The sequence below is a fragment of the Agelaius tricolor genome, unplaced genomic scaffold (assembly GCF_023055355.1).
Source record: "Agelaius tricolor isolate 1412-34295 unplaced genomic scaffold, bAgeTri1.0.p SCAF_10, whole genome shotgun sequence".
Taxonomy (NCBI): Eukaryota; Metazoa; Chordata; class Aves; order Passeriformes; family Icteridae; genus Agelaius; species Agelaius tricolor.
In genome coordinates this window covers 26,874,044-26,901,461 of record NW_027269270.1, presented here as the reverse complement: position 1 = coordinate 26,901,461, position 27,418 = coordinate 26,874,044, and the positions used below count along the sequence as shown (strand labels likewise).

At 43.3% G+C, this 27,418-nt stretch overlaps 2 protein-coding genes across 3 annotated transcripts in view; one reads left to right on the top strand and one right to left on the bottom strand.

Annotated features, from left to right (window-relative positions):
* OSBPL11 (oxysterol binding protein like 11) overlaps window positions 1–16,081 on the top strand; it is a 39,168-nt gene extending 23,087 nt beyond the window's left edge. For both annotated transcript variants that reach the window (XM_071435328.1, XM_071435327.1), the window contains exons 7-13: window positions 2,866–3,011; window positions 5,006–5,146; window positions 7,137–7,635; window positions 9,069–9,255; window positions 11,854–12,036; window positions 12,643–12,796; window positions 14,135–16,081. In XM_071435328.1, coding sequence (XP_071291429.1) covers window positions 2,866–3,011; window positions 5,006–5,146; window positions 7,137–7,635; window positions 9,069–9,255; window positions 11,854–12,036; window positions 12,643–12,796; window positions 14,135–14,212 — 1,388 coding nt within the window. In that variant the 3' untranslated portion in view covers window positions 14,213–16,081. The remainder of the gene's footprint in view (window positions 1–2,865; window positions 3,012–5,005; window positions 5,147–7,136; window positions 7,636–9,068; window positions 9,256–11,853; window positions 12,037–12,642; window positions 12,797–14,134) is intronic.
* A 1,756-nt stretch (window positions 16,082–17,837) lies between these two features.
* LOC139593874 (TGF-beta receptor type-2-like) overlaps window positions 17,838–27,418 on the bottom strand; it is a 31,671-nt gene continuing 22,090 nt past the window's right edge. Inside the window, exons 4-7 of the mRNA XM_071435329.1 lie at window positions 24,949–25,748; window positions 24,693–24,834; window positions 23,377–23,504; window positions 17,838–19,569 (exon numbers count right to left, since the gene is read on the bottom strand). Of these exons, the coding sequence (XP_071291430.1) occupies window positions 19,357–19,569; window positions 23,377–23,504; window positions 24,693–24,834; window positions 24,949–25,748 (1,283 nt within the window). The 3' untranslated portion in view covers window positions 17,838–19,356. The remainder of the gene's footprint in view (window positions 19,570–23,376; window positions 23,505–24,692; window positions 24,835–24,948; window positions 25,749–27,418) is intronic.

The following is a 27,418-nucleotide window of genomic DNA, read 5'->3' as shown; positions in this document are numbered from 1 at the left end:
GCTTTTTGTGAGGTTTGTAGGATTTTCAAATGCTTCTCTTGCACAACAGATCAGTAGATATAGTAAGTATGTAACAAAGGACACACATAAATTGGCTCTCCCCTTATCTGTTCCATATTCCTCTCATGTTTGTGGTGCCTGCTTTGCCTCAGCATATTATTTCTGAGCTATCATTAATCTAGCTTCCAAGATGAAAAAAATGTTACACAGAAGTATTAAAACTATATAAAAAGTGTTTGTGATTCTGAAGTCACCAGAGGCATTAAAAGAGAATATGTGAATAGATTGATTTAAATTTTTTGCTGTATTTCAGTTCAAAGTTTCATTTTAAACCCAAAAAACTGGATGGCAACTCTTGAGATATTTGTCTGAACTCTGAAGTTATGCTGAAAGAACTCTTCTATTCTCTGTAAATTTTTTCACTGTTGATGCATAACTGTGGGAGATGCACATCAGAAGTATTTTTGCTTTGGCATTTTCACATATGCACTACTAAAATGGTTTTTTGACTTGTATCTGGGGACATAAGTAGGGTCCAATGAGCACGACTGTAATAATTTAAGAAGATAATTTTGGTTTGGGGATTTTTTGACAAGTGATGTAGGTTTTTAATTTTTTAAACCTTGCAGGGAAAAGCTTTAATTCACTGGCTGCTATTCAGCTAGTATCTGCCTGTTATAGCTGAATCTAAAAATACTGCTTGAACATGTCCAAATCTTGAAGATTTCCAGTGATATCCTGGGGAGATGGATGGAGAAGAGAGGATCAGCAGATTGGATGATGCATTACTGGGGCCAGAGTTAAAAAGAGACCATTAAAAGAATGCGTGTGTCTTTCTGCAGCCTTCCATCTCCCCCCTGCTGTGGCCTTTCTCAAGACACTGTAATACATGTGTTCCTTTCAAGGGTTGCCAAGAACTTTTAAAAATTATATATTTTTAAATCCATTTAGCTTAGATTTCTCCTCTTGACTAAAGAGGGATACTTCTAGTTCAACTGGTGGAGCCAGGCTTAAAAACCAAGGACTGGAAATATTGTAAGAGTGCCGGTTTGCTATAGATTATTAGATGACAACAAACCCCCCAACAAACAAAGAAAAAAATAAAGCAATCAGAAGACTGAAAATACTGCCCCAACACATCAAAGTGTGTTCTGAATCACAAACTTAAAGAAGAACAAGGAAGTTCCACCTATTAGCTTTTGTGCAGCAACAATTTGCAACTCTTGAAGAAAAATGTAGGAAGTGAAAACTCAAGAGGTCTGCACTGTGCCAGAGAGGAAGTGCTGACAACTGTTTGAAAAGAAATTGGTGAAGACTGTATGGGAGGAGGATGTCACAAGTAAGGAGAATGGCTTGTGCCTATGCAAAACAGCTGAGAGCAGATTTGTATATGCTGTTCCAGTGGAAGAGAAGTCTTAAGGTGATATCTTGTCCATTCACAAGGATAAAGACACAGGTAGTAGCTCAAATCTTTCAAAAATACCCTTTTAACAGCAAAAAAATAAACAGAAAATGTAATAAATAAGGTTATTTTAGGTGTAGCTGATAGAAAATATTAAAGGGAGGCTGTTGGGTAAATTCATGCTAATACAGAGGCAGAGAGTGTGGATGAAATGCAGCCTAGAACATGCAGTTAGAGATTAGCATGTTGAAAGCTACAGCTTAGAAAGCAGATGTCATGGAGAGGTTTTTAAGACAAGTAAAACTTTTTCAAAAAGGTGTGATAGCAGCATTTTGAGCACCTTATTTTTTGACTTTGAAACTTCTCTTTAAATAGCTTTCATTTGGTGTGGTCAGGAATTCTTGTTTCTTGTGATGTAGTGGATTAATGAGCAACGGATGATGAAAATAAGCTACCTGCCTGTGGAAAAATTGTCTTGTCTCAAACAGCAAAGCTGGACTTTTCCCCTGTATTTTCCTGGTGGAAATGCTGCTGTTTATCTGAATTAAACTTACTCTGCCTGTTTTGGTTGAGGATGTGACCTAGTTGCAGGTAACAGGGGTCTGGAAGTAAAGGATTGTGTATCATATGGGAAGAGACAACAGACACCTTAATATAGGTGTCTTAGTATAGCACAGGGAACTGCTATCTGGTGGTAAAATTCAGGTTTCCTGATAATTTCTGTGTTTGCAACCCAGCCAAGATGGTTTGTCAGTTTGTGTATTCTTCAGTAAAAACCGATTGGAATCACCTGTACATTTATTGCCCTTTGAAAAAGAATGGAACATTTGTATTATTAATGAGGAACCCGACCTGTTCTGATAAATTAACTGAGAGTAACTAGAGATGCTGGAATCATCAGGTGGGTAATAGCTTTCCAAGCCCTGCAGGTTTGTTTTTTCTCTTTTTTTTTTTTTTTGACAGCTATTATTTATTCAGCAGTGTGTGCCTGCCTTCTCTGCAGCTGAAAAAAGACAAGCACCCTCTCCAGAGAAAACAGTGGCAACAAAACTTCTCCTTTGGGTCTTTTTAGTCTAGATCAGAGCTGGGTTTTAGAAGCTGATAAGTGGAAAGCTGTTTTTAATTTTGGTACCAGCTAAAGAGAAGTGTAAGGGCTGCTTAACATTCCCATGATACTAGGCTCCTCCTGTAGTGTCTGATTACGCCTTTCATGACACCAACTAGTTTCTCCAGTCCAAGTTGCATGTATTACAGCTCGCCAATCCCAGTGTTTGTGCTAATGATCACTGAAGGTGGTGTCTCATTGCACCACCTTTGTTTCGTGGCTGCTGGAGGCATTGGCTGCAGGAGGAATTGGCTGCTTTTGGCTTATTCCACAAGAAATAGTTCTTTTGTTGGAAACTGCTGTTTACTGACCTTGCAAACGATGAGCAAGCTTCAGCGCAAACTTTCCTTTGCCTCAGGAACGACAATCAGTTGGTTGGAACCGAAGATCTCCCTGGCAAACCACTTCAAAAATGGAGCAGCTCAGAATTTCCCAGCAGAGATAAACAAGCCAGCATCTGTCAGAGAAGAGCAGTCCATTGCAGAGCCCTGCCAGCTAACAAGGGTAAGGTAATGTGACATCCCATTTCTGCGGGGAATTATTTGGAGGAATACCTGTAAATGTTTCAATCATATTATGTGGAAGTGATTTAATGACAGTCATTCTCATACTTAGGGTTAGTTGTGTAGGAGGAGGAGTGAGGACAGTTGCAGTAAGTGAAACTCTCTACCTTGTTTATTCAACAGATTTTTGCTGCTTTATGTAACTTGTTGTCAAGTGGAGGGAGCCAATCGGGGTGGTAATGCAAGGCAATGAAATAGGGTTTTTGCACTTCTTTATTTACTTGTTTTAGATAAAATGCAAGGGAATACTGCCTAAATAAAATTTGTGACACTCTCAAAATAGGCCCAAGAAGAACTGCCTAAGCAGACAAAAGACAAAATTGCTGGTCTTCAGCTATTACACTTCCCTTTCTTTTCTAGGTCTTGTTGCATCTGTTTTTCTTAATCTGAGCAACTCTGATCATTTGACTGCAGGGTGGCTTAGTGCATTTGAAATACAGTTACAGTCTGTATCATTTTCAGCTACAGTCTGTATCATTATAACTGACAAAATGGATTTGAATTGCAAAACAGTGAAGTAAAAAACCAGCAGGGATTATGAAGAAGAGCATGTTTTCCTAACTAAGCTAGAAAATCATAATTACATCCTCTTTATGCTAGTTGGTTTCACACAGTTGTTTGGCTGAGACTGTGTAACTGTGAAAAGATAATGTGCTGTTTTATATCTCTGCAATAGCACTGGGCTGTCTTAAAGCAAAATTGAAATGGAAAGGATTTTTTTCAATTGCTATAGTTTATAGATTTTTAAATGGGTCAGAGTAGTTTCTATTAAGTTAAAAAAAGAACAGATGAAACAAAACTAGGAGCTTTCAACTAAATCACTTAATTCCTTCCTTTCAGTAATTAAGGCAGTCACAGTTTGAGTACTTAATGTATCTGAGGTATGGCAGGTGTTATCATTCCCTGTCGGTATTTTCAACTCCCTTATTTCTGAGAGCAGAGCAGCATAGCATTCTTGGAAAGGAGTCACCTGTGTGATACTGCACTTGTCATCAGGATTTGAGTCCTGTGTGAAGGCTTGGCCCCCTGGTTTTGGTGGTTGGGCGTTGATAAATCTGCCTTGAGCCAGGGCAGCTGCTCCAGGACAAAGGCTTTGCTTAGGCGAAGGCAAATTGCTGCCTTCCCGTGGCATTCAGTGCCTCTCCCCTCTGCATTTGCCTCCCTCCAGCTGTTTGTCCCAGGAGGATGCAGCTCAGAGCCCTAGCAGTGCCAGCATCCCTCCTGCCTGAAGTGTTTGACTGTCTGCTTGTGCTGTGGGGGTTGTTAAAACAGTGCAGATATTATTTCTAATCTGCCTGCTTTAGTTACACAGACGGGGCACCTGCAGTGTGTGTGTGTATGCCTGGAGTTTTGTTATTTTATTGATGCTACTTTTAAAAAGTTACTTTTTCTTTCACTGTTACATATTTGCCCTCACTGCAACATGGTAATGCTTGTGCAGCACAGCTTGCAGATGCCAGGCATGATGGTAGTCAGGGAACTCAGAACTACAGTCTGATACAGCCCTTGGAGTAGTGAGGGCAACACTGGAAAGGCTGAGGTAGTGTGGAGGTGGAGGGGGTTATTGAGGTGGTTGGAATTGCTGCTAGCTTTTGGTTTGCTGTTTCTGTGTATGTGTTACATGCATGACATTCTGTGAACTCACAAAACTTACAGGAATTTCTTTTAAGCTTTTTCCTTTTTTTCCATGACCCATATGAGAGAGGGTGAGAAATCTGAGCCTGAATCCTCCAGATGGAATCTGCATTGAGTTATCTTCATATCCATTCAAATTCTTCAGCTGTTTATCTTGGGAGTAGATTCCATTGTGTAGCTCTCTGCAGGGGTTTATTTAGCCTTTTTTCATACATAGACAGTTAAACACAATATGAAGTCCTTTTTGAATACTGTCTGGTCAGTTCCATCTTTGAGCAAAGTTTATGGCTTTTATTCCAGGAACCTGAAGAAATAAATCCAGATGAGGAGCTGGAGGATATCTGTGATGATAAGGAAGATGACCTAGGAGCAGTGGAAGAGCAGCGCAGCGTGATCTTGCATCTTTTGTCTCAGCTGAAACTTGGCATGGACTTAACAAGAGTAAGTAACTGAAGTGTGAGAATTGGCTGCAGTAAAAGTGAGGCATCATTTAAAACTCAACTCCTGTATTGAGCAGTATTGAGTTCAATATGAAGTTATGGCCAGTAGCAACATCAGGTTGCAAGATCTGATGTCCCAGATGGAGACAGGTTTAGGTGAAATGTGCTGACTCTGTCTTTTTTATTACCTTCTCTTTGTGTTTTCTACTGTGCTTCTGTTGCCTTTCCTGGAATGGCCTGTCGTCTTTCCAGTGTTTGAACCTTAGTCTTTTCATGCTGTTTTCTTCAGCCTTCTCATATTTTTCTTTCTGCTTTCTTTCCATGATCTCTTTTCTATCTTGATAATGCTTTTTGACACAACTTGTATAACCCTACACCTGTGTCCATGCTCGTTCTGAAAAGAAGTTTTCTTTTGGTTCCCCCTTATCTATCTTTGGATGTCTGTTTAAGCCTCTTTCCTATTCTCATTTCTGTGTTTGCTCACAAGCAGGCAAGAACAAAGTTATGCTGGAGGGAATTGGATTTAACACTTGAGTGCAGATCTCAAAAGCAAGCAGCTTGGAAAAATTAACACTCAGGTGCTGTTAGACAACTTGGGCAGCAAATCTGGGAAAATCAGGCTGCTACCAGTTTATGTTCAATTCATTCTTGTAAAGATTTCTTGCCATAAGCACTAGGCACTTTGAAATTAAAAAAAGGATTTTACAGTAGCATGGAATAAGGAAAACACTCTATTTTGGAGTTATGGATTATTGGGGTTTTTTTAAACCTATGTTTTTTAAGCACTAGCTACATAGCCCCTAGAAACACTTGTATTGTGCAGCTTATGTTGCACAACTCGGGAGGGAAAATGAAAAGATGGTTTGAATAGACCCTGCTGTCTATGAGTCAGACATAAACCCCTGCTGCTTAACGAGGATATGATGAAGTCACTCTATCACTTACATTGAAGATTGGATTTAGGGTATCCTTTGCTCTTAGTTGAAATAAATTGTCAAGCCTGTCTCCCAGTTGTGACTTTTGGCTGTGTAGGGAGAATTGTGTGTATTTCAGAGGCAAACACTGAAGTGGACAAACCTGACTTCAAAACAGGTAATGAAGTTGTTAAAATTGTACTTAACTCAGTATCAGGGTCCTGAAGTGAAAAGCCACTTAATACTCAAGGTTAGCGTTGCAACAACATGGCGAGTGTATTCAGTTTAACTTCAATGTCTATTAAGTCTTATGTCTGTGCTTTTTCTCTTTGAAAAAGAGATTTAAATAGATTTAAATCTGATTTCAATGGATTGTCTTGATCCCATGGTTGAGATACTCTGTGTTGCTGTTTGCAACAGTTAGTTATGTAAGTTTAGCTACGTGAGGCTTGTTCCTACTGCAGAGAAGGAAAACACTGATGATATCCACAGCCTTTCACCCTAGGGGGTTGCCCTTGGCTCAGGAAGGACAGGGTTGAATGTAACTCTGAAAGTATAAGGTACCTCTGGTCAGAGGCACAGGATCAACCCTTCCTATGCTGCTTCTCATGGATGCTTGTCTAGTTGCTGTGTGGAGGGAGATTCTGCAAGCTCTCCAGAGCTGGCATAGCATCCCAGCTTTCCTCTCCATTAGACCATACCTTTCCTAAATTCTGCTCTGAACCTTCTTTGAGTTCTTTCGTGCTTGTTTTCTCTTTCACAGGTATATGGGACACATCATCTCTTTGCAGCTCTTGCATGTTTTTGGGTATTTTTACCTGATGCTCAGTTCCTTTCAACCTCTTTAGTACCACTTGTACTCACTGGGCTTTTTTCTCTCCTTGTAAATTGCTTTTCTGGAACTTCAGATCACTGTATTTCGCTTGCATCTTACAAGAGGAACAAGAAAGTGCACTCTGAAATTGTGGTGTCCCAAGCAGGACAGCATCCTCCCGCCAAGGCCTTCTCTTACAAAACACCTGTCTCTTGTTTTCCTTACCAGAGGCTTTTGGCTTATGGCTTTTCTTTCACTTTCAGGTGGTTCTTCCCACATTCATTCTAGAGAAGCGCTCGTTGCTGGAGATGTACGCGGACTTCATGTCGCACCCCGATCTCTTTGTGGCCATCACGAACGGCAGCGGCCCCGAGGAGAGGATGATCCGCTTCGTGGAGTATTACCTCACCTCCTTCCACGAGGGCCGCAAGGGAGCCATCGCCAAGAAGCCCTACAACCCCATCATCGGGGAGACCTTCCACTGCTCCTGGAGATTGCCCAAGAGCAGCGTGGCCACCGATGCTGGCACCAGCTCCTCCGCTCACTCCCCCTCGGAGCAAGTCACTCTGCCCAAAGATGCGGAAGGGCAAGCGGAGCCGGACTGTTACACGGTGAAATTCGTGGCTGAGCAAGTGTCCCACCATCCCCCTGTCTCAGGGTTTTATGCTGAGTGTGTGGAGAGGAACATGTGTGTCAACGCCCACGTCTGGACAAAAAGTAAATTCCTAGGAATGTCCATAGGAGTGACAATGGTTGGCGAGGGTAAGTGTAAATTCTGCCCTTTGTTCATTTTAGTGGGTTGTTAAAATACAAATTTGTTAACAATGTTAGTATTGTTAAATAAAATTTTAACAATTTTGTTTGGTAAAATATCAAATTTGATGGGAAATTTGATAGCAAATTTGATGTTATTTTCAAAAGATACAAGTTGTCACTGTATACAGCAAATTTTCATATGGGAGGAGAAAATGGTTTATGCTTTGCCAAAAATCAGGATTATATTTGGAAATAAAATATTGCCTTTTAAGCCAAAGGTCAGTTAGTGCGATGTAAACTGATACTTATGATTTGTAAATTAATTTGCATCAGACGTTTAATAGATAGAAGTGTTGTTGCATTTCTGTGTATTGCACTTAATATTTCTGTGCACATTTTGATTTTCTTTAACTAGAAAAATTGGATCCTTTAGGGACAGAGAAAGGTAACTGCCTTCAAATTGTAATTTTCCTTTAGTTATTAGTATTTACTGAACAAGATGAGACAGCCTCTCCCACTCCTCTATGTATATTTTGGCCAGTACCTAGGGATTCCAGGCACTTGCATATAAATTACACTCTGGACAAGGGAATGACCAAGGGAATGCCAGGGTATGTGAAAGGCACATCTTTGGGTGTACAGATAATTTCTGAAGTTGATATCTCTTTATCAAATCAGAACTTTTTTCAGGATTTCCCATGTTGTTTGTGCTGATGCTAGACACCCGAGGTACTGTGCTTCAGAGGTGTGGGCTGGGGCAGGCAGCAGTTAGATGTTGTCTGTTTCCTTGTAAGGGTAAGAGGGAGATCTTATGCTTTTAGTTTCTTTATAGGAATCAAATCCACTAATCTTTAAACACAAAGAAAAATTGTAGTATTTAATGAGATTCTTGGCATTTATTGCAAAGGTTGCTGTCAGGAAGGAGTTGGTTTATCTTGGCAGAGAGGTGCAGTAAGGAGAATTGTCTCTGCTTCCTGCCTTCAGATTGGGTAAGGTGTATTATAGAAAGGGAAAGCAGGAGTATTAGCCTTCCTCATGATCTGCAGTTCAGAGAGTTCTTTTGTTATTTCCTTTTGTCAGTGTAAGTCTTGCTGTGCTCCAAAGCCATCATAAGAGAGTAGCCAGCCCTTATATGCACTACTGAAAAGTAGGTGCATACCATGGGATTGTACTTTATGGAACAGTATTATTGAGATAAATGTTTTTTCCCAAAAGAGACTTAAATGCACAATAGTCAAGTTAGTAATATGTTAGTAAAAAATGTTTGTATCTAGAAAGTAATCAATGTCAGTCTTGTATGAGTTTTTTAATTTTCTTTTTTTGTATGAGGGGCTAGGAAGAAAAGTAGCCAGATGTAATATTGACTATTTGTTTCAACAACTTGTTTGGCCTTTTCTGAAATGGTACTGGTTTATAGATTCTTGTATTTCTTCACACAGGTGTCTTACATCTCCTGGAGCATGGGGAAGAATACACCTTCTCTCTGCCCTGTGCATATGCCCGCTCAATTTTAACTGTTCCTTGGGTAGAGCTGGGAGGAAAAGTCAACATTAACTGTGCAAAAACTGGGTATTCTGCAAGCATTAACTTTCATACCAAGCCCTTCTATGGTGGCAAGTTGCATCGGTGAGAACATTTTGCTTGTTTGAAATGAGACTGATCTCACTTTTGAAGAACTGAAGCTTACATGTAATTCTGTTTCACTTGGTGCTATTTGAAAGTGACACATCATTTGGAGCTTTTTCCATGGCTCACAATGTATCTTCCACTTTGCAATAGCTACTCTTGTGTCATGAGAGATAAGTTAGAGGATGTACTTTTACAGTGATTTAATTTGGAAACTGTTTTGTTATTTGTCTCTCTGAAGTTAGTCACAGATACAGAGGCTTTTTAAAGAGAGATCTGTTCAAGGTACCGTAACTATTGAAAATTTGACATGGTGATGATTGGACATTGCCAAAAGAATCTCTTGATAGGAAGCAGCAGTGTTGTCATGGTTACTCAGAGCGCACAGGAGTTGCTATGGCAATGGTATGGATTTTTGTGTAGAGTGACCCTTGTTCTTAGGCCTTAGCTGGATGTTGGCTCCTTGGTCCTGTACCTCTTTAGCTGGATGAAATAGAGGATAATGTTAATGGACAGCTAGACATGTATCAGCCATGCCAAGATTACACATAAGTGCCAGCAGTTTTTTTATCACAAGTGCAGGTTCAGGCAGATACTGTGGTCTGCAGTGGTTGTGTGTCAGAGCAATGCAAACTGGAGAAATACAGAGAGTTTAATGGAGCAGTTCAATACTGCACCTCAGTAGTGAGGGATATAACTTTGTTTGCTTTCAGCTGAGAAGAGGCAGTAATTTTGAGAATGATATTAAAATACTGGATGTCAGTATTGTCTTGTTATCACACAATGCTTGTTAAAGTTGTGAAGAAGTAACTGCAGAGTCTGACCAGGCTGATCTCTGGCATCCTGTGGATTCAGGCTTTCAGAGATCTCTTGGGAGGAGGACAGTGAGCCCACCATGTGTAAGAGCTTTGGTGAGGTGTGGAAGTCACAGGATGAGAAGCAGCACAAAATTAAGGCTGCTTGCTTGTCAGCTGCTCTTTCTGCTGTTTTCAGTAGTTGTTAGTACTTCTGAACTTCCACAGAGAAAAAAATATTATAAATGTGCTTTTATTTCTCATGGTTTTTTCAACAAATCTTAAATTTTTGTAATTTAAAAAAGAAAACTGTGTAAAAAAAAAAACAACTGTGTGAGCAGCATATACTTATCAGTCTGGGTTTTTTAAGATACTTCTCATGAGGTTAATTTAGGTTTGAGCTGCTGGACCATGGTATGACAGAAGTCTTACCAGCTGCCTCCTGCTGTGAGCTGGCTGTGAGCCTTCCCCCCTTGCCCTGGAGATTCCCTGCAGGTCTGCTTTGGCTGGCATCCAGTATCCCTGTGCTGGAAGGTCTGACCTGTGATGCTCATTTCATTGCAAGAGAGATAAATTTCTCTATTTTGATGCTATGACTGGGGAGGATGGGTAGGTGCAGGCACAGTGGGAAGTGACCAGTGTGTGTGGAAGAAGGGAAGTGGCACTTGTGTCCTGTGCTCCCATTTGCTCTGAGTGTGGCACCATGCAAGGTGGGAGCACAGAAGTGCTGTTTTCCACTCTCTGGGATGCAGTTGTTCAAAGGACATCAGAGGAAGGTGGTGATGTGCAAATTAGCTGTCCTCAGCTGCACACAATGGAAGTGTGGAAGGAGATGTAGGCTATACTTTGTGTGAGCACTGATGCAATGCAGGAGGGCTGGCAAGTGGTGAGTTTTAGGGTGGTTATCTACAGGTAACTGCAGTTTAATTGGAGCTAGAGATAGTATCCTTTGTGAATCCTGCAGCACCTTACAAGTGAGAATGTCTCAAGTCTGGTTTGCATAGTGCACAGACCCTTTATTTGTTTGTAGGAGAAAAGTTCTTTTTGGGACTGGCAATTTGCTTGCCAAGCAATGCTCAAAAACTGGGTCAGGATGAAGTGGATGTCAGGAGGTCTTTGTATAGGTCTTGAAAATGAGAAGAAAAATATGCATCAGTGTGTGTAATTATGGTGATACTTGAGCATTATGCAACACTTTGAATGAAGCACTGCATGTTAGAAGACACTTTCCTTATCTTGTTATTGGCAGAGGTTTCTGTGGAAGAGGCAGGGAACAAAAGCAGTTCTCCTGATTCCTAGTTTCCTTCCTTGCTTCTGCCTTTGTGTGTCTGCTGCTTATGTGATCAACATAAAAATGAGACCACCTACATAAGGAGAAGGTTGAAATGTAAAGATGTGAGATGAAGCGCCAGCAGGTAGTGAGATATATTCTTGGTAGAAAGTTTCATTTTAGTTTTTTAAGTCTGAACTATGTATCTGATGTGATACTTCAAGTGGAAATTATCAACTGCTTGTTCCATGTGAATCAGCCTGTGTTAGTTTCTTTTTCATTTTCAATTTCCTGAAGAAGCTTGAAACAATCTGAAGCCAAAAATGGAGTTTCCTGGGTAACATGAGGAGAACTAGAGCAGTGGGTGAAAGTCACTTTGCTCTTTGAGCTTCTCCACACAAATGCAATTCAAATAACTAACCTTATTCAAGGCAGTGTGACAAGTTTGAAATCATTCAGGATTGAGTGATTATGCAAGGAATAGTCCTCAGGTTTCTTCAGCCATGGCTTTTTAAAAATAAATTTCTCTTCTAGAGTCACAGGTGAAGTGAAGCAGAACATGACGAACACGGTGGTGTGCAGAGTGCAGGGGGAGTGGAACAGTGTGCTTGAGTTCACCTACAGCAACGGGGAGACCAAATATGTGGACTTGACAAAGCTCTCTGTGACAAGAAAACGAGTCCGGCCCCTGGAGAAGCAAGGCCCCTTTGAATCTAGGTAGAGTATGTGCTTGCTCTTGTCTGACCCTTTTTGTCCTAAGCAGTCTGGTGAGTGCCTTAGGAAAAGCTGCAAATGTACATTTGTGGATAGTGCTTTAACAGCAGTCATCCTAATTTTTTAATGTTTTCTAAAAATAAAAATCAAGAGGAAAAAAAATGCAAAATCCTAGTGCAGACATATGTTTGTTTATTTTGCCTCCTATTTATGAACAGAGGGGTTTTTTTTAGCCCACAAAGTGCTTACCAGAGAATAGAATCTCCCTATTAGTTTTGTTTTTACCCATCAGTTACACAGCAGGGCAGCTCCTAACATCCTCACAAGAAGCTGCTTGTTGAATAACACTTCCAATAGCAGCTTTAAAGGGTTTGCAAACAGACATTAGATTGGCACTGCCAGAACCTCAGAGCCCTTCCTACCTGCTCCCAGCTGCTGATGTAGGTCTAAGACTTGGCCATGAGCCCTCACCTGCACTGCAGTGCTCTCACCTGGGCTGGTTTGTCATGTGTAAGTGGAGAGAGTGCTCCTGTTCCACAGTGATCCTGCAGTTTGAGGTGGCTGCCTGGGAAGCCTTTGGAGCAGTGCTGTGACCAGTTTATGTTGTAGGAGGCTGTGGCAGCATGTGACAGAGTCTCTGCGGGATGGAGACATCGACAAGGCCACGGAGCACAAGCGAGCCCTGGAGGAACGGCAGAGGAACGAAGAGAGGCTTCGTGCTGAAACAGAAACTCCTTGGTGTACTAAATACTTCCTTAAAGATGTGAGTTTCCAAGCAGTCACCTGCTATTGATGAGGGTAGAAGCAGAGCTGTTATGCAAGCAGGGGCACATATGGGTCTGTGTCCTATCAGAATAGAGTATTTGACCTTAGATCTTAGAATTTAGCTTTGTGGGATCCATAGGAGTAAGATGACATAAGAATTCCTAAGCCTGTAAAGGTGTGACTTCATTCTCCACTTTCTAAATGCTTCGATTTTGCATCAAAATGTTTTCCAGTTTTCTGGTCCTGTTTCTTTTACCAAGCACTTCCTCAATGGCACATGGAAAATAGTTTTGTGTATACACATGTGAGCAGACTGTAACAGTAAATACCCAAAGAAAATAATCAGTAGTACTAATTTTGCTGAGGTTGTGTGTTTATGTACCCAACATATTATTGCTAGCAAGAAGGAATGTGAGTTCATTCTCAGCTTACCTTTTTTTTGTTCTTCTATGTCACATTTTGGATAGAGCTTATTTGTTCAGTGTCTTAACCTGTACTTCAGTAATAGTAGTAGTAATATAGTAAGGCTTGTAACAAGGCTAAGTGCAGCCTGCCCAGGAGGATTGGGGAATGCTGGTATGATAACTTTGGAATCGTCTTTTCTTGTGATCCATATGATGACCTTGCTTGTGTAGAGACCTTTGCAACAGGAGAGTTCTTGAGTCAAATTAATGCTGTAGTAGTTTAGATTCTCCTTACAGTGAAAGCTTTATCTGTTACACTGCAGTAATGTAATTCCCCCTCTTCTTCCCATAGCTGTGATCTAATAAGGGTTTAGAACATAGGCTAAAAGGTTTCTTTCTCTTGGATGTATTCCAGGTCTGTTTGTCAAGTTCAGGACTAGCTCCCATGAAGGTTTTTATTCTCTAAAGCTGTGTTAGTATGATTAGTTTAAAGTTAGATAGTTGTACTGTTAGATGTGAAAAAGATGAAATTCTGTTGCTAGTCCAGGATACAAATGTACTCAGAAAACATTTAAACATGATCCTGAGCACTGCATTTCCAGGTAAGCAGTTGGGCTGAGGTAGATCTGATAATCCTGGGTGGCTGCCTCTCTGCTGGCTGATTATTTGGCTTCTGAAAGTAATTTGGATCACACAGTTGAGAAGAGTGGCTTTTTGGCAGGGTTAGTTACAGGTGCAGCCTGCTCCCAGAGAGCTGGAGGCTGAGAGGAGCCCGCACGCGTGTGAGCAGCCTGCAGTGCCTCAGTCTGCAGGAGTTCAAGATACCAGCTCTGTCCCTCTGCTGTTCACAGCCATCATTCTCATAGTGGTGTGAAGGCATTTCTGCCAAGGCAGTGTCTTTATGATAACCATGCTTTCTCTTTAAATTACAGGGAGATGGCTGGGTTTACCATAAACCGCTCTGGAAAACAGTCTCTGCCGCACAAACTCAACAAACAGACAGTAACTAGAAAAAAGCTGCTTTAAGATGAGTTTTCTGGTTTTCCTCTCCTTTTCCTCTGTCTCTCAGAACACAGTAATCACACTGAGTGGCCCCTTTTTATGTAATTGTGCAAGTTTAAATGAGCATAAAGAAATAACTATACTAGGGCACTTTAAAGCTATTAAAAAAAAAAGGTAAAAATCCAAGTTGTAGAGACAAACCTGCCAGGTACATTCAACCAACTTGTTTTTTTGTATGATCCAAGAGATTTTATCTGCATTGTGTAAGATTCTTCCAAGTAGATCTGATTGCAAAAGCTGCCTGAGAGAAGAAGGAGCCTGTTGGATTTTAGAGTGACATAGGAACTCTTTTGGAATCTGTGTCAAGCTCTTTAATCACTGAAACCTCCTCAGTAGACACATAGACAACAGCAACAGAAAATTGCTGCTTTTATGCCCAGTAATTAACCTTCTTGGCAAAAACTGGAAGGGTGTTTGGAAGATGTGCCTGAAATCAGTATTAAGAAACAACTGGATCATGACGACCTTTTCTTCGGAGAGAGCGCGTGCATGCATTGGAGGAATATGGGATGTATGTAGAGACTACTTTTCTTTTTTATGGATTTATAAAAGCAATTAGATGTGTAACCATGGAGAAATTTTTCCTCTGAAACGTTTTAATATACTTGAAATAGTTGACTTGAATTGGAAAAGTAATTTGAACACTTTTCAACTCTAATTTTATTAAATCTCTTTGAGGGACTGGTTTTTCTCAAGTTATAATATAATGAGATCTGGCCTGTTTTTTCTCCTCCAACTTCTCTTCCTGAGGACTAAGGCTTTCCAAATGAACAGAAAACGTACAGTTTTGTATTTAAATTTCCCTGCCCATCTAGTAGTTTCAGAGATGAAGTATCAGTGTTACAAACTGTCCTTTGGGTTGTTTTGTTTTTTCTCCTGTGGTGTTGTTCAAAACAAAACAGTGAAATGTGACCTTGTATACATGGACTGTAGGTCCTGGTTTTTCATCTTTCCATAAAAAAACCCAAACAAACATCTGATTATGCTGAGGACTGAGTATTGATTTGAAACGCAATCAGATATCAGGAAACTGTATTCAGGTACAAACATCCTTTTTTTTTTCTCCTTTTTATAACTATTTTATTGACGTCTAAGAATTGCTGGCAATTAAGAATAGTACTTACTATGGCTTTCGTTATTGTTGTAACTACAAGCTACCTTAATTTTTCCAACAGTGGTGCCTTAATCTGTTTTTTCTTCTGATGTAGTCTTCCAATCAGTGTATATAACATTATCTGCCACTTCCCAGCCATGGCAATGGCTGCACCTGATCCAGCATCATAAAAACTCACAACTGTGTGATCTGGTAAGATGTTTTCCATAGAGAAGATGCAGTTGTAAGAATGCATCAGAAGGTTTAAATAACCATGTTAACTTTCAACACAAACTGAAAATCATGCAAAAAAAAAAAAAGAGTTGGGTTTATGCACAACTGTTTTGATCCTCTTGTACATTTTTTTTTGCTGTGAAATGCACTGAGATCTCAATGCAAGTCATAGTTCGTTTGTGAGAAGTGGGGGGATAATAAAGCTACAAAATGATTCATTTGTTCTGTCTGCTTTCCTAGAGATCAGGTGACCAGGAAAGAGTAGGTGGTTGTTTTCTTTCATGCTGGAGATCTGTCTGGGCTTTCCTTGGTCCCAAAAGTGGGATATTTTGGCACTATGTGCTTGAGTGGTAACTATTCTCCAGCAGAAGAATGTTTTAGGCCCTACTTGTCTTGTTTGTGATATTCTATACAACCATCTTGTTGTGATAGTTTTGGATATCCATTGGGCATTTTCATGCTTAACTGGGAATAAAAATAAAAATTAAAAGAGTGGGATTAGTTCCTCCTTGTTTCTGGGTCTGCGGCACATTTGGCTCCTTGGCTAATTCCAGGATTTGGGGTGGGAATTGTGGTGGTAATGTGTGAAATTCTTCCATGGTTTTGTCAGTACCTGCACCAAAATGGGGCTGGTAGAGAAACAGATTAGCTCTGTATACATTTCATAGTAGTTTTATCCATGTCACATGGCACATTTGCTTTAAACGGACAGCAAAAGTTGTGGTGCAAGGCCCAGCTTTTAATATTGTGGTGATCAGAGCAAAACCAAACCTTTTCCAGCTGAGCACACTCCAGGGATCAAACTTAAGCTAACTAAAATATAGACTTACAACTCAGTCACTAAACTCAGCTTAAAATTTTGATTTGGGATTTGTCAAGGTGATGGCTGTAAATGAGACTGAAAAGCTCCCATGTTGACCATAAACCCATTTGTGTTCCTTATATAATGCTATTAGTCAAGTTATTTCTCTTCCTTCCTCATCTGGTATGCTTGTGGTTTCTCACTAAGAGAGCTGTTACTAATTTTATTGTGTAAAAATAGACCTAATGCTGAAGAAATACTTTGATAAAATACATGAAGTGATTTCTTTTAACATGGGAATGTTTCTAGGAAAAAAGAAGATAAAGCCTTCCTTTACTCAAGTGATCATGAGAACTGGAATGGTTCCTGATATGGATTTAGTTATGATGCAAATTTCTGCTTCCAGAAACAAAGGACATAGTTGAAAACCATTTAAAAAGAAGAATTCTAGCCACTGAATATCCAGCTTAAATTGTAATTGTGATTATTCTGAGAATGGCAAACACCCTGCAGAGTAATGGATGTATTTTTAACTATGACCAGATTTGATTCTCTTGCATAACTGATGTTGTTTCCATCCTGTACCTTCTGGAGCAAAGGGAAGGGCTCAGTGCTGCTTCCTGTGTAGATAGAAACTTTCTAGAACCACAGTGTGTTCCAACAGGGAACATGGCAAAGTAGGACATTGGCTTATGTTACCGTCTGCCTTCTTGGCTTGATTGGGCCCCACTGAAGTTAAGAGCAGAATTTTCATTGGTCTCAGTGGTTTTAGGCCCCCTGAATAATAAAGAGATCTTGGATCTTAAATAAATGGCTGTCTTTAGAGGTGCTGTGCAGCCTGCTGCTGCTCATAGAAAACAGAATGCAACAAGTCAGCCCTATTTAACACAGGCATTCAGGTGTGTAATCCTGATGGATTTGTGTTTTATGAAAAAAATTCACTATGCAAATTGGGTTGTTCAAGATTTTGGGCATGCATAGGGGAAAAGGTAAAGTTTTTCAGCATATTTATAGTATGAACTGTCAAGCCTAGGATGAAGTCTGTCTTCCCAGGAGAATTTGGATTTCAGCCATCAGAATCAGAGATGCAGCCTTCAATGTCTAGTTTGCACAGGCTGATCCCCTTCTGTCCCTGTCACCTGTGGGAAGAACAGGTCAGAGTGTCTTTTAAATCCTTTTAAGTTTGAAAGAACAAGTGAATGCATTCATCAATGTGTTCAAACAACTTGGGGCAGAACTTGGTATGGAAGTTCTGCGTAAAATACTATGGGAAGGCAAGACTGGACAGTCTGGGGGGGAGTTTGGTGTGTTCCTGTAGTTTTTTATCTCCATGACAGAAAAACTGCCCCTGCTCTCTTTCTCTTGTGCTAGAGCAGTGGTTAATATATTACAGAAATGAGGCTGAAGTCAGGTGGGATGGAAAACATGTATTTGTGGGGAACTGGGGAGGGTGTGCTTGAAGAGAAAAGGGTTAACTTGAAAAATTTTAAGGTGTCAGGAGGTAGCAGCCCAGGTGAAGATTAGTGAGAATGTCAGGTGTGGTCACAGTTGCAGATGGCATAAGTGGTAGCTAAGCAATTTTTTTGTTATTTAGATTTGGTGCAACCTAATTCATTTCCCTTTTGTCTTTATTTGAAGTGTTTAGAGGCAATTTGTTTCTAGGTTTTTAATTTAGTAGCTGTAAAAACAGTCCAGGAAGATGGAAACAATAGCTAGAGAAGAAAAGGTTTTTATATAGGTTAATGCTGTCATAGCTGAGCACTTAAGAGAACCAAACCAGCCCTGCAAATCTGTGTCCCTGCTCCACATGAGGAGCCTCAGCTGCAGAAAACTTGTGGCTGTTGCATGGCTTGCTCCCTTCCCCTCTTTCTGGGCTGATCCATGCAGCTGTGTGGTGGCAAGAAATTTATTCCTCTTGGATGCTATCCCAAAAAATACACCTCTGTGTAGATGTCAGGTTTGCAGGACTTAGGGGCACCTGAGATCTTTGCTCCCAAGGGTGGAGGGATTTGCACAGCACCAGGGTTCAGAGTGAGATGTGACTTACCTTTCCATAATTGCTGTCCAGAATAGAGGCAGCCTACGTTGATCTGGTGATTGTGGGGATAAAGGTCTCAGTTCAGTCTGATCCTGTTTCCCCAGGTGGGGTAACCCAGCAGGGGTGTGAGAGTTTCCAGAGGAATTGGCCAACACCCTGGTGTTGACGCTGTTACTGTGGCACGGATCTGGCTGGAAACTGGTCTGATGGGGGAAAGGCTTGTCTAGATATCCTGCATGGAAAATTTTTAGGGTGAAGCAGCCATGTCTACACTGGTGACTTCTTTTTTCTCTCTCAAAGAAGCTTCACACACCCACCTGAACTATCAACCCAGGAATTCCCCAGTGAGGAAAGGTATGTTGGAGTTTCATCCGATCAGGCTTTTACAAACTGGATTATTGTGGATCTTTGGACAGTGTTGCATGAGTGATTTTCTTGGATCTCAGCATTTCTTTCACGGAGGGTGTGGTACATCTCATGATGTCTTTTTTTCCTGTGACAACAGATTTTGTGTGTGTATGTATAGGCCATTAAAAAGAGGAAAATTGTTTTAATCGCTGCAGAATAAGCTAGAAAAGAAACTCATGATGACAATATGGAAGGACTTAATAAAGAGAGACGTGGAATTCAGCTGCTTATTAATAAAAGATTAAACATTATTATTTTAAAAAATAATAAAAGGAATGCTTTGCATCATTATACATTTTAAGTAAGTACAAAGTCAGTTCATATAATAATGCTTCACTTTAACCAAAATATTGATTCCTCAGTTCATTGTATCTGTGGGAGGAAACAGATCTTATAAATAATTTATGTACTAGATCTTAGTTCAAATTTGAAAAACAGTGAGGTTTTTTTCCCCCATGAGCTAAATGCTTCTCCCTTATCCTCTTGTTCCTCGCGATGAGGACTTCTGCCTGCTGCATCACTGAATGTTTCTGCTCCCATCGCTGTCCTGGAGCTCCCCACCTGGAGAAGGTGTTTTGCTGGCCTCGTTGTCCGTGTTGTTGTTGAGGATGTCATCACAATCCATCTGTGCCATCAGGTTGAAGCGCTCAGCCACGCAGTGGGCGGTGAGCCGGGCCTCGGGGTCGTGGTCCCAGCACTCCGTGATGGTGTCGCACAGGAAGCGCATTCCCTGCAGTCAGAAGGGATGAAATTAGGATCAGAAGGCAGGAAGAAGAGGATCTAACACAGTTTTAGTGGTTTACCAGACTTCTGACAGCCTCCTGCCTCAAGGCTGTTTTTGGCCAAGCTTAAGCACAAGAGGAATCAGCCTCGGTAAGTTGTGGAAGTGCTGATGCTTCCACTGGCACTGCTTGTGTTAGAGCAGCAGCCTCAGCTCTCACAGCATCTGCTCCCAAACATTCCCCATGCTCCCTGGAAACTGGCTTGTGTTGGCTGTGAGACTTAGAGCCTGTTTCCTTCCAGCCTGTATTTATTTCCTGTCTCAGCATTGCCCATTTGGATCAGAGCACCCTAAAATCAGGAGGGACAGGAGAGGTGTGGAACAGTGACCTGTAGGCTGCTGGCTGAGCCCAGGCCTCAGGGTTTGAGCTGCACCCTGCCTGTTACACCTGGAGGGGAAGGGGGGGGAGGTGGTTTTTAAAGGTAGGTTTGGGAAGAAATTCTTAAATCTGACTTCTTGTTTTAGTGGCATTCTGAAAGGGTGTGCTGTGCCAAACACTTATTTCAGTGCGCAGCTGAACCTTGTTCTCTTATCACAAAACAGTGTTTTGGTTGAGATAGGCTGAGGTGCTTCCCAGTTTACTCCAGAGCACATGGAATTCCTCTCAGCTACAGTGCTTACATCTCCCAGAAAGCTGGGCTTTTTTGTCCAATTGTGTAGGGCTCTGAAAAGAGTCACAATATTTTGGGCCTAGGAACAAAATAAATGGTAGTATTCAGCTGGTGCTTCCCCCACCCTTTAGCTAGTAACACAGCTAGCACCAGAAGCTGTGTTGAACCTTCCCTCGCCCATGTAATTCCATCATGTGCTATTGCTCTTGGCATCATTGTCAACTAAAGTTGGAACACAGTGGAAAAATCATTATTCTAAATAAAGCTTCGTGGTTTTCAGTGGGTTTCATGTATTTCTTAATTTGCAATTAAGAGAACCCTACAGTTTCATATGGACCCAAGTAAGAGGAAAATCCAAGTCCTACAGAGATATAGGGTCAGTTCCATCTGCCCTTCTGCACCTTACTCAGAACTCACTGCTCTCTGCTAAGGCTCATTGTGCTAAGTCTTCCATAATAGACACAGATTGAAGAGAACAGGATTGTACAGCAAAACTGACAGATGGTGTGTTTCAGCACCTCTGACGTCACTTATTTATTAGCTTAGTTGAAAGGATTTGAGGGTAATTGATTACATGCAGAAATGAGCTAGCTTAAGTGAAGCTTTTAAAGTCACCCTGTTCTCAAACAGGACATGCAAGATCTTCTGTACTTTTTTTTCCCTAGAATCATAACATTTGTTTGCAGTTTGCCTTGTAGTGATGATGTTCTTTTGAATGGTATAACTGAAACATCTTGTTTGGCTTACAAAATGCACTTAGTTTGGCTTTTGTATTTGATATCTGTTTTTCTAAGATTCCAAAGGACACTGAGTTGTACAAGTGTATTTTTAGTGGCAATATTGACTTAAGCTTCCATTGTTCCTTCCTGTCCTGCACCAGCCTCTGATTGTGCCAGTACATCAGTCTGTTCAGCTGCTTTGTGAACCAGATTCAGAACTTACCTGGCCTAAAAAAACTTTTTTTCCCTTTTTTTAATATGCTGGGGTGTGAAATAAGGTAGAAGCACACACCTAAGGGGTCTGTAAGTTATCTGGGGAAGTGGGGATGAATTTCTTCAGCTGACTTTGTTGTGGGGCCTTGCAAGCAGTTGCCCTCAAGCTGCTGTTGGGTGAGTCAGCCCTGTCAGGGAAATTGGTGCTGACACTTGCTGGAAATCAAACCATGGTCTTCACTTGACTGAGAGCAATCCTGACAGTTGAAACGTGGAAGTTTTTATGGCTTATTGTCATTGGTGGGAGCATCTGTCGGTGCCTCCCATTCAGATGAGGGACTTGTCGGGTGACATCCAGAAAGGGTGACACCTCCTCCCACGGGGAGCCAGCCTAGACCCCCGGAATGGCACAAGCCAGTGGCTTTCTGCTGCTTCCCAGCAGATGGTGCTGCCCAATTCCTCATCCTAGGGAGAACTGTTGCAAAACGCCCAGAAAATGCTGTGAAGCCAGGCTTGTAAGGAGATGTTTATTAGACCAGCAGAGATTAATCAGAGAAAAACTTTCAGCAACATGATGTGGCTTTTCTGTTCCTCTTCCCCAGTGGCCATCAGATGGTCCAATAAAAATTCCCACCTTAGAAGCCTTGCTCTGTTTGCCTGCTACACCAACCCAGCTACAGCAACATTATTTCTGAGAAGTGACTGCAGTCAGCCTCCCTTCAGCCCTGGGAACAGCACAGTTATGCTCACACTCTATCAAAGTGTGATTTTTGACAACCCAAGCCTCTGTATATTTTTTCTGTGGTTTCAAAGTTTATCAGGGACCCTGTGAGGTGAATGTCTGAGCTGAATACTCAAAGGCTTCAAACATGTGGCACTGCTGATTGAAGTTCCTGTATTTGCCTTTGTCAATGAAAAAGGCTGGGTGAGCTCCAGAAATGAACTCACCAACTGATGAACTCCCCAGGGGTCCCACAGAAGCCACGGATTCATTTGATCCTGTTTGCAGTTTTGGTCAGTCAGGTCAGCTGTGAGTCTTTGGACAAACATGGTTTTGAGAGGAGACTTTGTAGGGAACATGTGGCCTCCTAAAGTTGAGAAATTCTCTCTTTCCTTTTGCAGAGCCTGCCTCTGTGTGCCAGCAGGGCAGAGTGGGAGCAGAGGCAGTGTGGTTTATGGGTGGATATTGCAAAATGATGCACTGAGCACTGCAAGGCTCTGAAAGCCAGCAGGCTCAATGTTCCAGCTTGATTTTCAGGTGAAATGGGAGTGTTGATCAGCAGATGGTGTTTTTCCACAAAACATGTGAAATTCAAGAAGTACAAAAGTCAGGCAAGATGTGGAAGTCACAATCAGCCATGCCTGTTACCCCTCGTGTTCTTTGTGTGTGGCAGACAGCACTGGCCTGGGGCAGAGGACCCTGTCAGGGCCAGGAGGGAGCTCTGTTGCTTCTGTTTCTGTAGCTGGCTGATCTGGGTGTGCTTGTGGGTGGTTTTAACACAGCACATTTTGTCACTGCTGACATGTTCCTGTTCTAGAACACTGGGTTATGCCCTCTGTGCTGACACATTTGCTTTCAGACCTTCTGAAGGCTGGTGAAACACTTCCCTTGACAAGCCCTGAGCCTTGTGGAGCCCCTGCTCTCAGCTTCACTCACTTTTCCTGAGTGTTTCACATGAAGGAGATGCTTCCTGGTTTGCTCTTCCATGTAGTAATGGAAATTTCTCTCATGTTGAAGGTAATTTTGAGCTTGAAAAACCCAGGCAGAAGGCTGGATGAGCCTCTCTTCCCCTCTGTCCCTGCTGTGAATGGCTGTGTATGAGGGATGTGTATGTGTTTCCTGAGCCTTCCAGACAAGGTGCTAAGGGGAGAATTGGGGTGAACTCCAATGATTTACTGTTTCATGGGAAGAGCTGCACTGAAGTGCTCCATTTTGCTGTTATCCTCAGGGTAACTGAAACCATCAGCTGCCATGCACAACTTCCTGATCATTATCAACACGTTCTGCTGTGTCTGTGGCTGGTGGCTTTTGTGCAACAAGTAAATGAGTCCAGTGGGATTGTGTGGGCCCAGCCATCCACAGTGGATCTGAAAGTAAATCCCAGGAGTTCTGCCCACTTTTCCTTTGACTATAAATTTAATTTTTTCAGGCTGGTTTAATGAGGAAGGACAATGTGTGTTGCTCTTTTCTGACCCAGCTGCTCCCAGCTTACCTGGTGCACCAGCCAGCTGCTTGGGATCTCGGGCCGGCCTCTGCCGTGCAGCACGATGTCCCTCATGGTGTCCACACAAGGCTGCTCCTGGACTTTCGACCCAAAGGGCAGCTCATAATTCTTCACCTCTGCAAGGAAGCAACAGCAGCATTACAGGATGTTTCTAATGCATTCCCTGCTTTGTTTTGGTATGGCCCACTGGATGAGAATGGATTTGTTTTTAACAGTCTGCAAAAAAATAAGCAGATCTGGAAACTATTGAGAATTTGAACACAGAAATGTAGTGCTGGGTTTTCACATAGAGGTTCTTTACAGAGACAGCACAGAGGAACCATCTGACCTCCTCCCTGAACCCAACAGATGCAGTACAAAGGAAGACCTGGTTTGTCTTTGGGAGAGACAATTTGAGCAGGCAGAAAGTGCTGTGCTGGTGAGGGATGGGAGAGGTGACTATGACATGAGAATTTCCAGATTTCTTCTACAGGCAGGGAATAGGTTGGAGGAGAAATGGCCCTTCCAGAAGAGCAACCCCATGTCATGGAAGACCAAGGAGAAACTGGCTGTGAGAGGCCACCCTGGTTTCTGCCCGCTCTCACTTGGATGTGAATGCAGGTGAGATATGAGTGGGGAGAGATGGCTGGGGAATGCTGGCTTGGGAACAAAGGATGCATGGAGCATCCAAACCAGGCAAGGGCCTCCCACTGCTGACCATGGGGCTTGCTGGGCAGTTGGAGCACCTTTGTGGCCAAGGGTTGAGGGTTCCTGCAGTTCTATGGGCTTGTATTATGAGTAGGTGGGATAGGGAAGGAAGGTAGATGGGAGCAGGCAGAAGGCAGGCAGGGCTAACTCCAGGGCAGTTATTGAAATGTTTTGCTACACACAATTGTAGATGCCAGGACATGGCTCTGGGAAGTGACAGGATCTGTCATACTGTCAGAGGCTGGGGTTTGTGAGTCCCCATTGCAACATAAGCTCTCTGGTGTTGTCTGAAGGAAAAAATTGTTGAAGAGGAGAAGGCACCTTTGGCTTTTCCTGCTTGGTTTGCTTTGCATCACCAGCACAGGCTCCATGGGACTTGGGAGCTCATCACCTTTGAGCAGGGGCTGGACCAGATGTCCCCATGAGGTCCTGTCCTGCTCCTTGACCACTGAGCCACCCCCCTTAAGCCATGGCACACAGAGCAGGGGAATCTGTCACCAACCCTTGGCAGTCCTGCAGAGACCTGGACCACCCCAAGTCACATCTTGTGCCATCAGTTGGGATGTGGGAGTAAGGGAGCAAAAAGACACATAGCAACTGGGGTGTGATGCTCCTACCTCCTACCACTTCACATCTGGAGGCCATTTCCCACAAAACAAGGGCCATGGAGTAGACATCCATCTGCTTGAAAGACTCCAGGTCTTCCAGGTTCACTCTGGACTCCAGCACTTCTGGGGCCATGTACCTGGCGGTGCCCACCTGGCCACAGAGAGGAGAGAGGCATTAGCAGGGGCGGGTGAGGATTTTGGCCACGGGACATGGGGGGGTGGCTGGCAAAGGCTCCTCCAGAGAGGGCTGGTGGGTCATACTCGCCTGCCCGCTGTTGGCAAAGTCATCCACAGTGAGGGAGGGGTCGAGGCGGATGGCGATGCCGAAGTCGCAGAGCACGCACTCCTGCTCGCTCTTCACCAGCACGTTGGTGCTCTTGATGTCGCGGTGCGCGATGGGGATTTTGGGGCGGCCGCAGGCGGTGTAGTCGCTGTGCAGGTGGGCCACCCCGCTCACCAGGGACCCGGCCATCTTCTGCAGGTCCATCCAGCTCAGCACGTGGTGGGACAGGTAGTCCTTGAGGTTGCCCCGGCTGTGGTAGGCGGTGATGAGCCAGTACTCCCGGCGGGGCCCCGTGCCTCGGTCCTCGGCCGTGAGGAACTGCAGGACGCTGTCGTGCCTGAGGCTGGTGTCGGTGAAGATCTGGCTCTCGTTCTTCCAGGAGGAATACTCCTCGCAGGGGAAGATCTTCACGGCCACGGTCTCGTAGTGCCCCGAGCGGCTGTGGCTCAGCTTGGCCCTCCACACCTCTGCGAACTGCCCTTTGCCCACCATCTCGTCCAGCTCGATGGGGAGCAGCTCCGCGGGGCGGCTGCCGGGGCTAGTGCTGGCTGGGCTCTCGTCCATCAGCACCGACAGCTTCTCCTCCCGCTCGCTTGCCTTCCCCTGCTCCGGCAGCACCGGGGGCTGGCCCTGTTTCCCGCCCCACGCCTTGGCTCTCTTGCGGCGCTTCTGCGTGCGGCAGAAGTAAAATATCACCGTGATCATCACCGCCACCAGCAGCGGGGGCAGGAGGCTGATGGCAGCCACTGGGATCACCTCTTTGCTCTGCAGCATGGAGTAGCCTGAGGGGAGGAAAGCAAAGGCGAGGAGGTGCTGCTGCTGCGGGTCTGCCACAGCTCGTTTTCATCACGCGGAGGAGGGAAATATGCAAAGCTGTTAATGGAGCGCAGCCCTTACGGGGCCGCACAAGGGCTCATCCCGACACAGAACCCAGATGGAGGCACTTAGCAAAGGGGATGATCGCTTATGGTCTCAAATTTAGCTCCATTTATCAACAGAATACACAGGCCAGCATCACTTGGATGGGACAGTGTAGTACAAGAGACTGCAAAGGGCATTTTGGGAGTCCCAAGTGCTGCTTGTGCTCGTGGTAAGGGGAGCTTGGCTGGAAATAACAATGATAAATCCGAGGTAAGGCTCAAACACAGCAAATTTCTGAGGGGGCTTGGGGCTGGAGCTTTGCTGTACCCCTGTGTTACACAGGGAGTCAGGAGTGATGCTGAGGGTGGGCAGCGTGCAGGAGCACCCAGCGCAGGGGAGTGCCAGGATGCTTTGCAGGATAATTATCACACAGGAGCATCATTTCAGCACTTTTGTCTGCCAGTGCTGGCATCTCCTTCCTCAGCCCGTTACAGCAGCAACCCCAACAATCACCAGGGCATGGCTGCATTTGTTTTGTTTCTTTTAAACCCCCTGTTGGCCTTCAGATTGAGGGGGGAGGACACGCACACAAAGCCATAACCCTCACACAACATATAATTGTCTGATCCTTTGATGTCCGTGATTCCTGGAATAAACATGCTGACTTCAGTAGAGATATTCAAGTAAAATCTTACTCAGAGATTTTTCTGCCAAGTATAATAACCCAGGGGAAGAGGGATAAGAATCATTCCATAAGTAAAACTCTTGCTGCTTGACCTCAGTGTGTGCAGATCATAATTCAGGTTCTGGAAAAACAGAGCATTTAGCTATTTTCCTTGGCAAATTTCAAAAAAATGTGCTGCAGCTAATTTCTGCAAGGCTGTGAAAGCGTTTCTAAAATAGGCATCAGGTTTAAACCACAAGATCAACCCAAACTGATATAAATCAATAACTAACTCAGGAATATGTTTATTTTGGAAAGTATTGGGCTTGGATATCACCTACTGTTTTAATGGATTTACCCGATGCTTTGGATCCCATCTTTGAAACTCTGAAGAAAGAGAAGATATTTTTAAGGGAGTTGCATGCACAAGTCCTGAAAAGGGGAAGTTAACACAGCTTCAGGAAATTCCTACGTGAGGATGCCCCTTCCTGATGGAAGTCTTTTGATACACAGGGGCTGCAGCAGGTCTTAAACCCCTTCTGTGGAGAGCAAATGTAGTTGATCTGGCAATAACCACAGGTCTGTAAACCCACACCTTGTCGAGCATTGCTGTATGGGTCTGTCCATCCTTGCTGAGGGGATATGGACCTCTAGGGCCAGGCTCAGGGCCAGGCTCAGCTGGAGCACAGGTGGAAAGCACTTGCCATGCTCCACCCTACCCAGCATCTTCCCGAGGTCTCACCTGGGCTTCTGGGTGCACAGCTTTAGGAAATGATGGCTCTGTGTGCTCATTAGTGTGGTGTCTGAGCTCTGATGGAGACCCCTGCACCTCTAGTGTGAGGGCAATGCCACCCAGCAGTCCAGACCTGAAAGCAAAGCTTAAGGAATCAAGAACCAGGAAAAGTATCTGCCTGCTTCAGCTGCCGG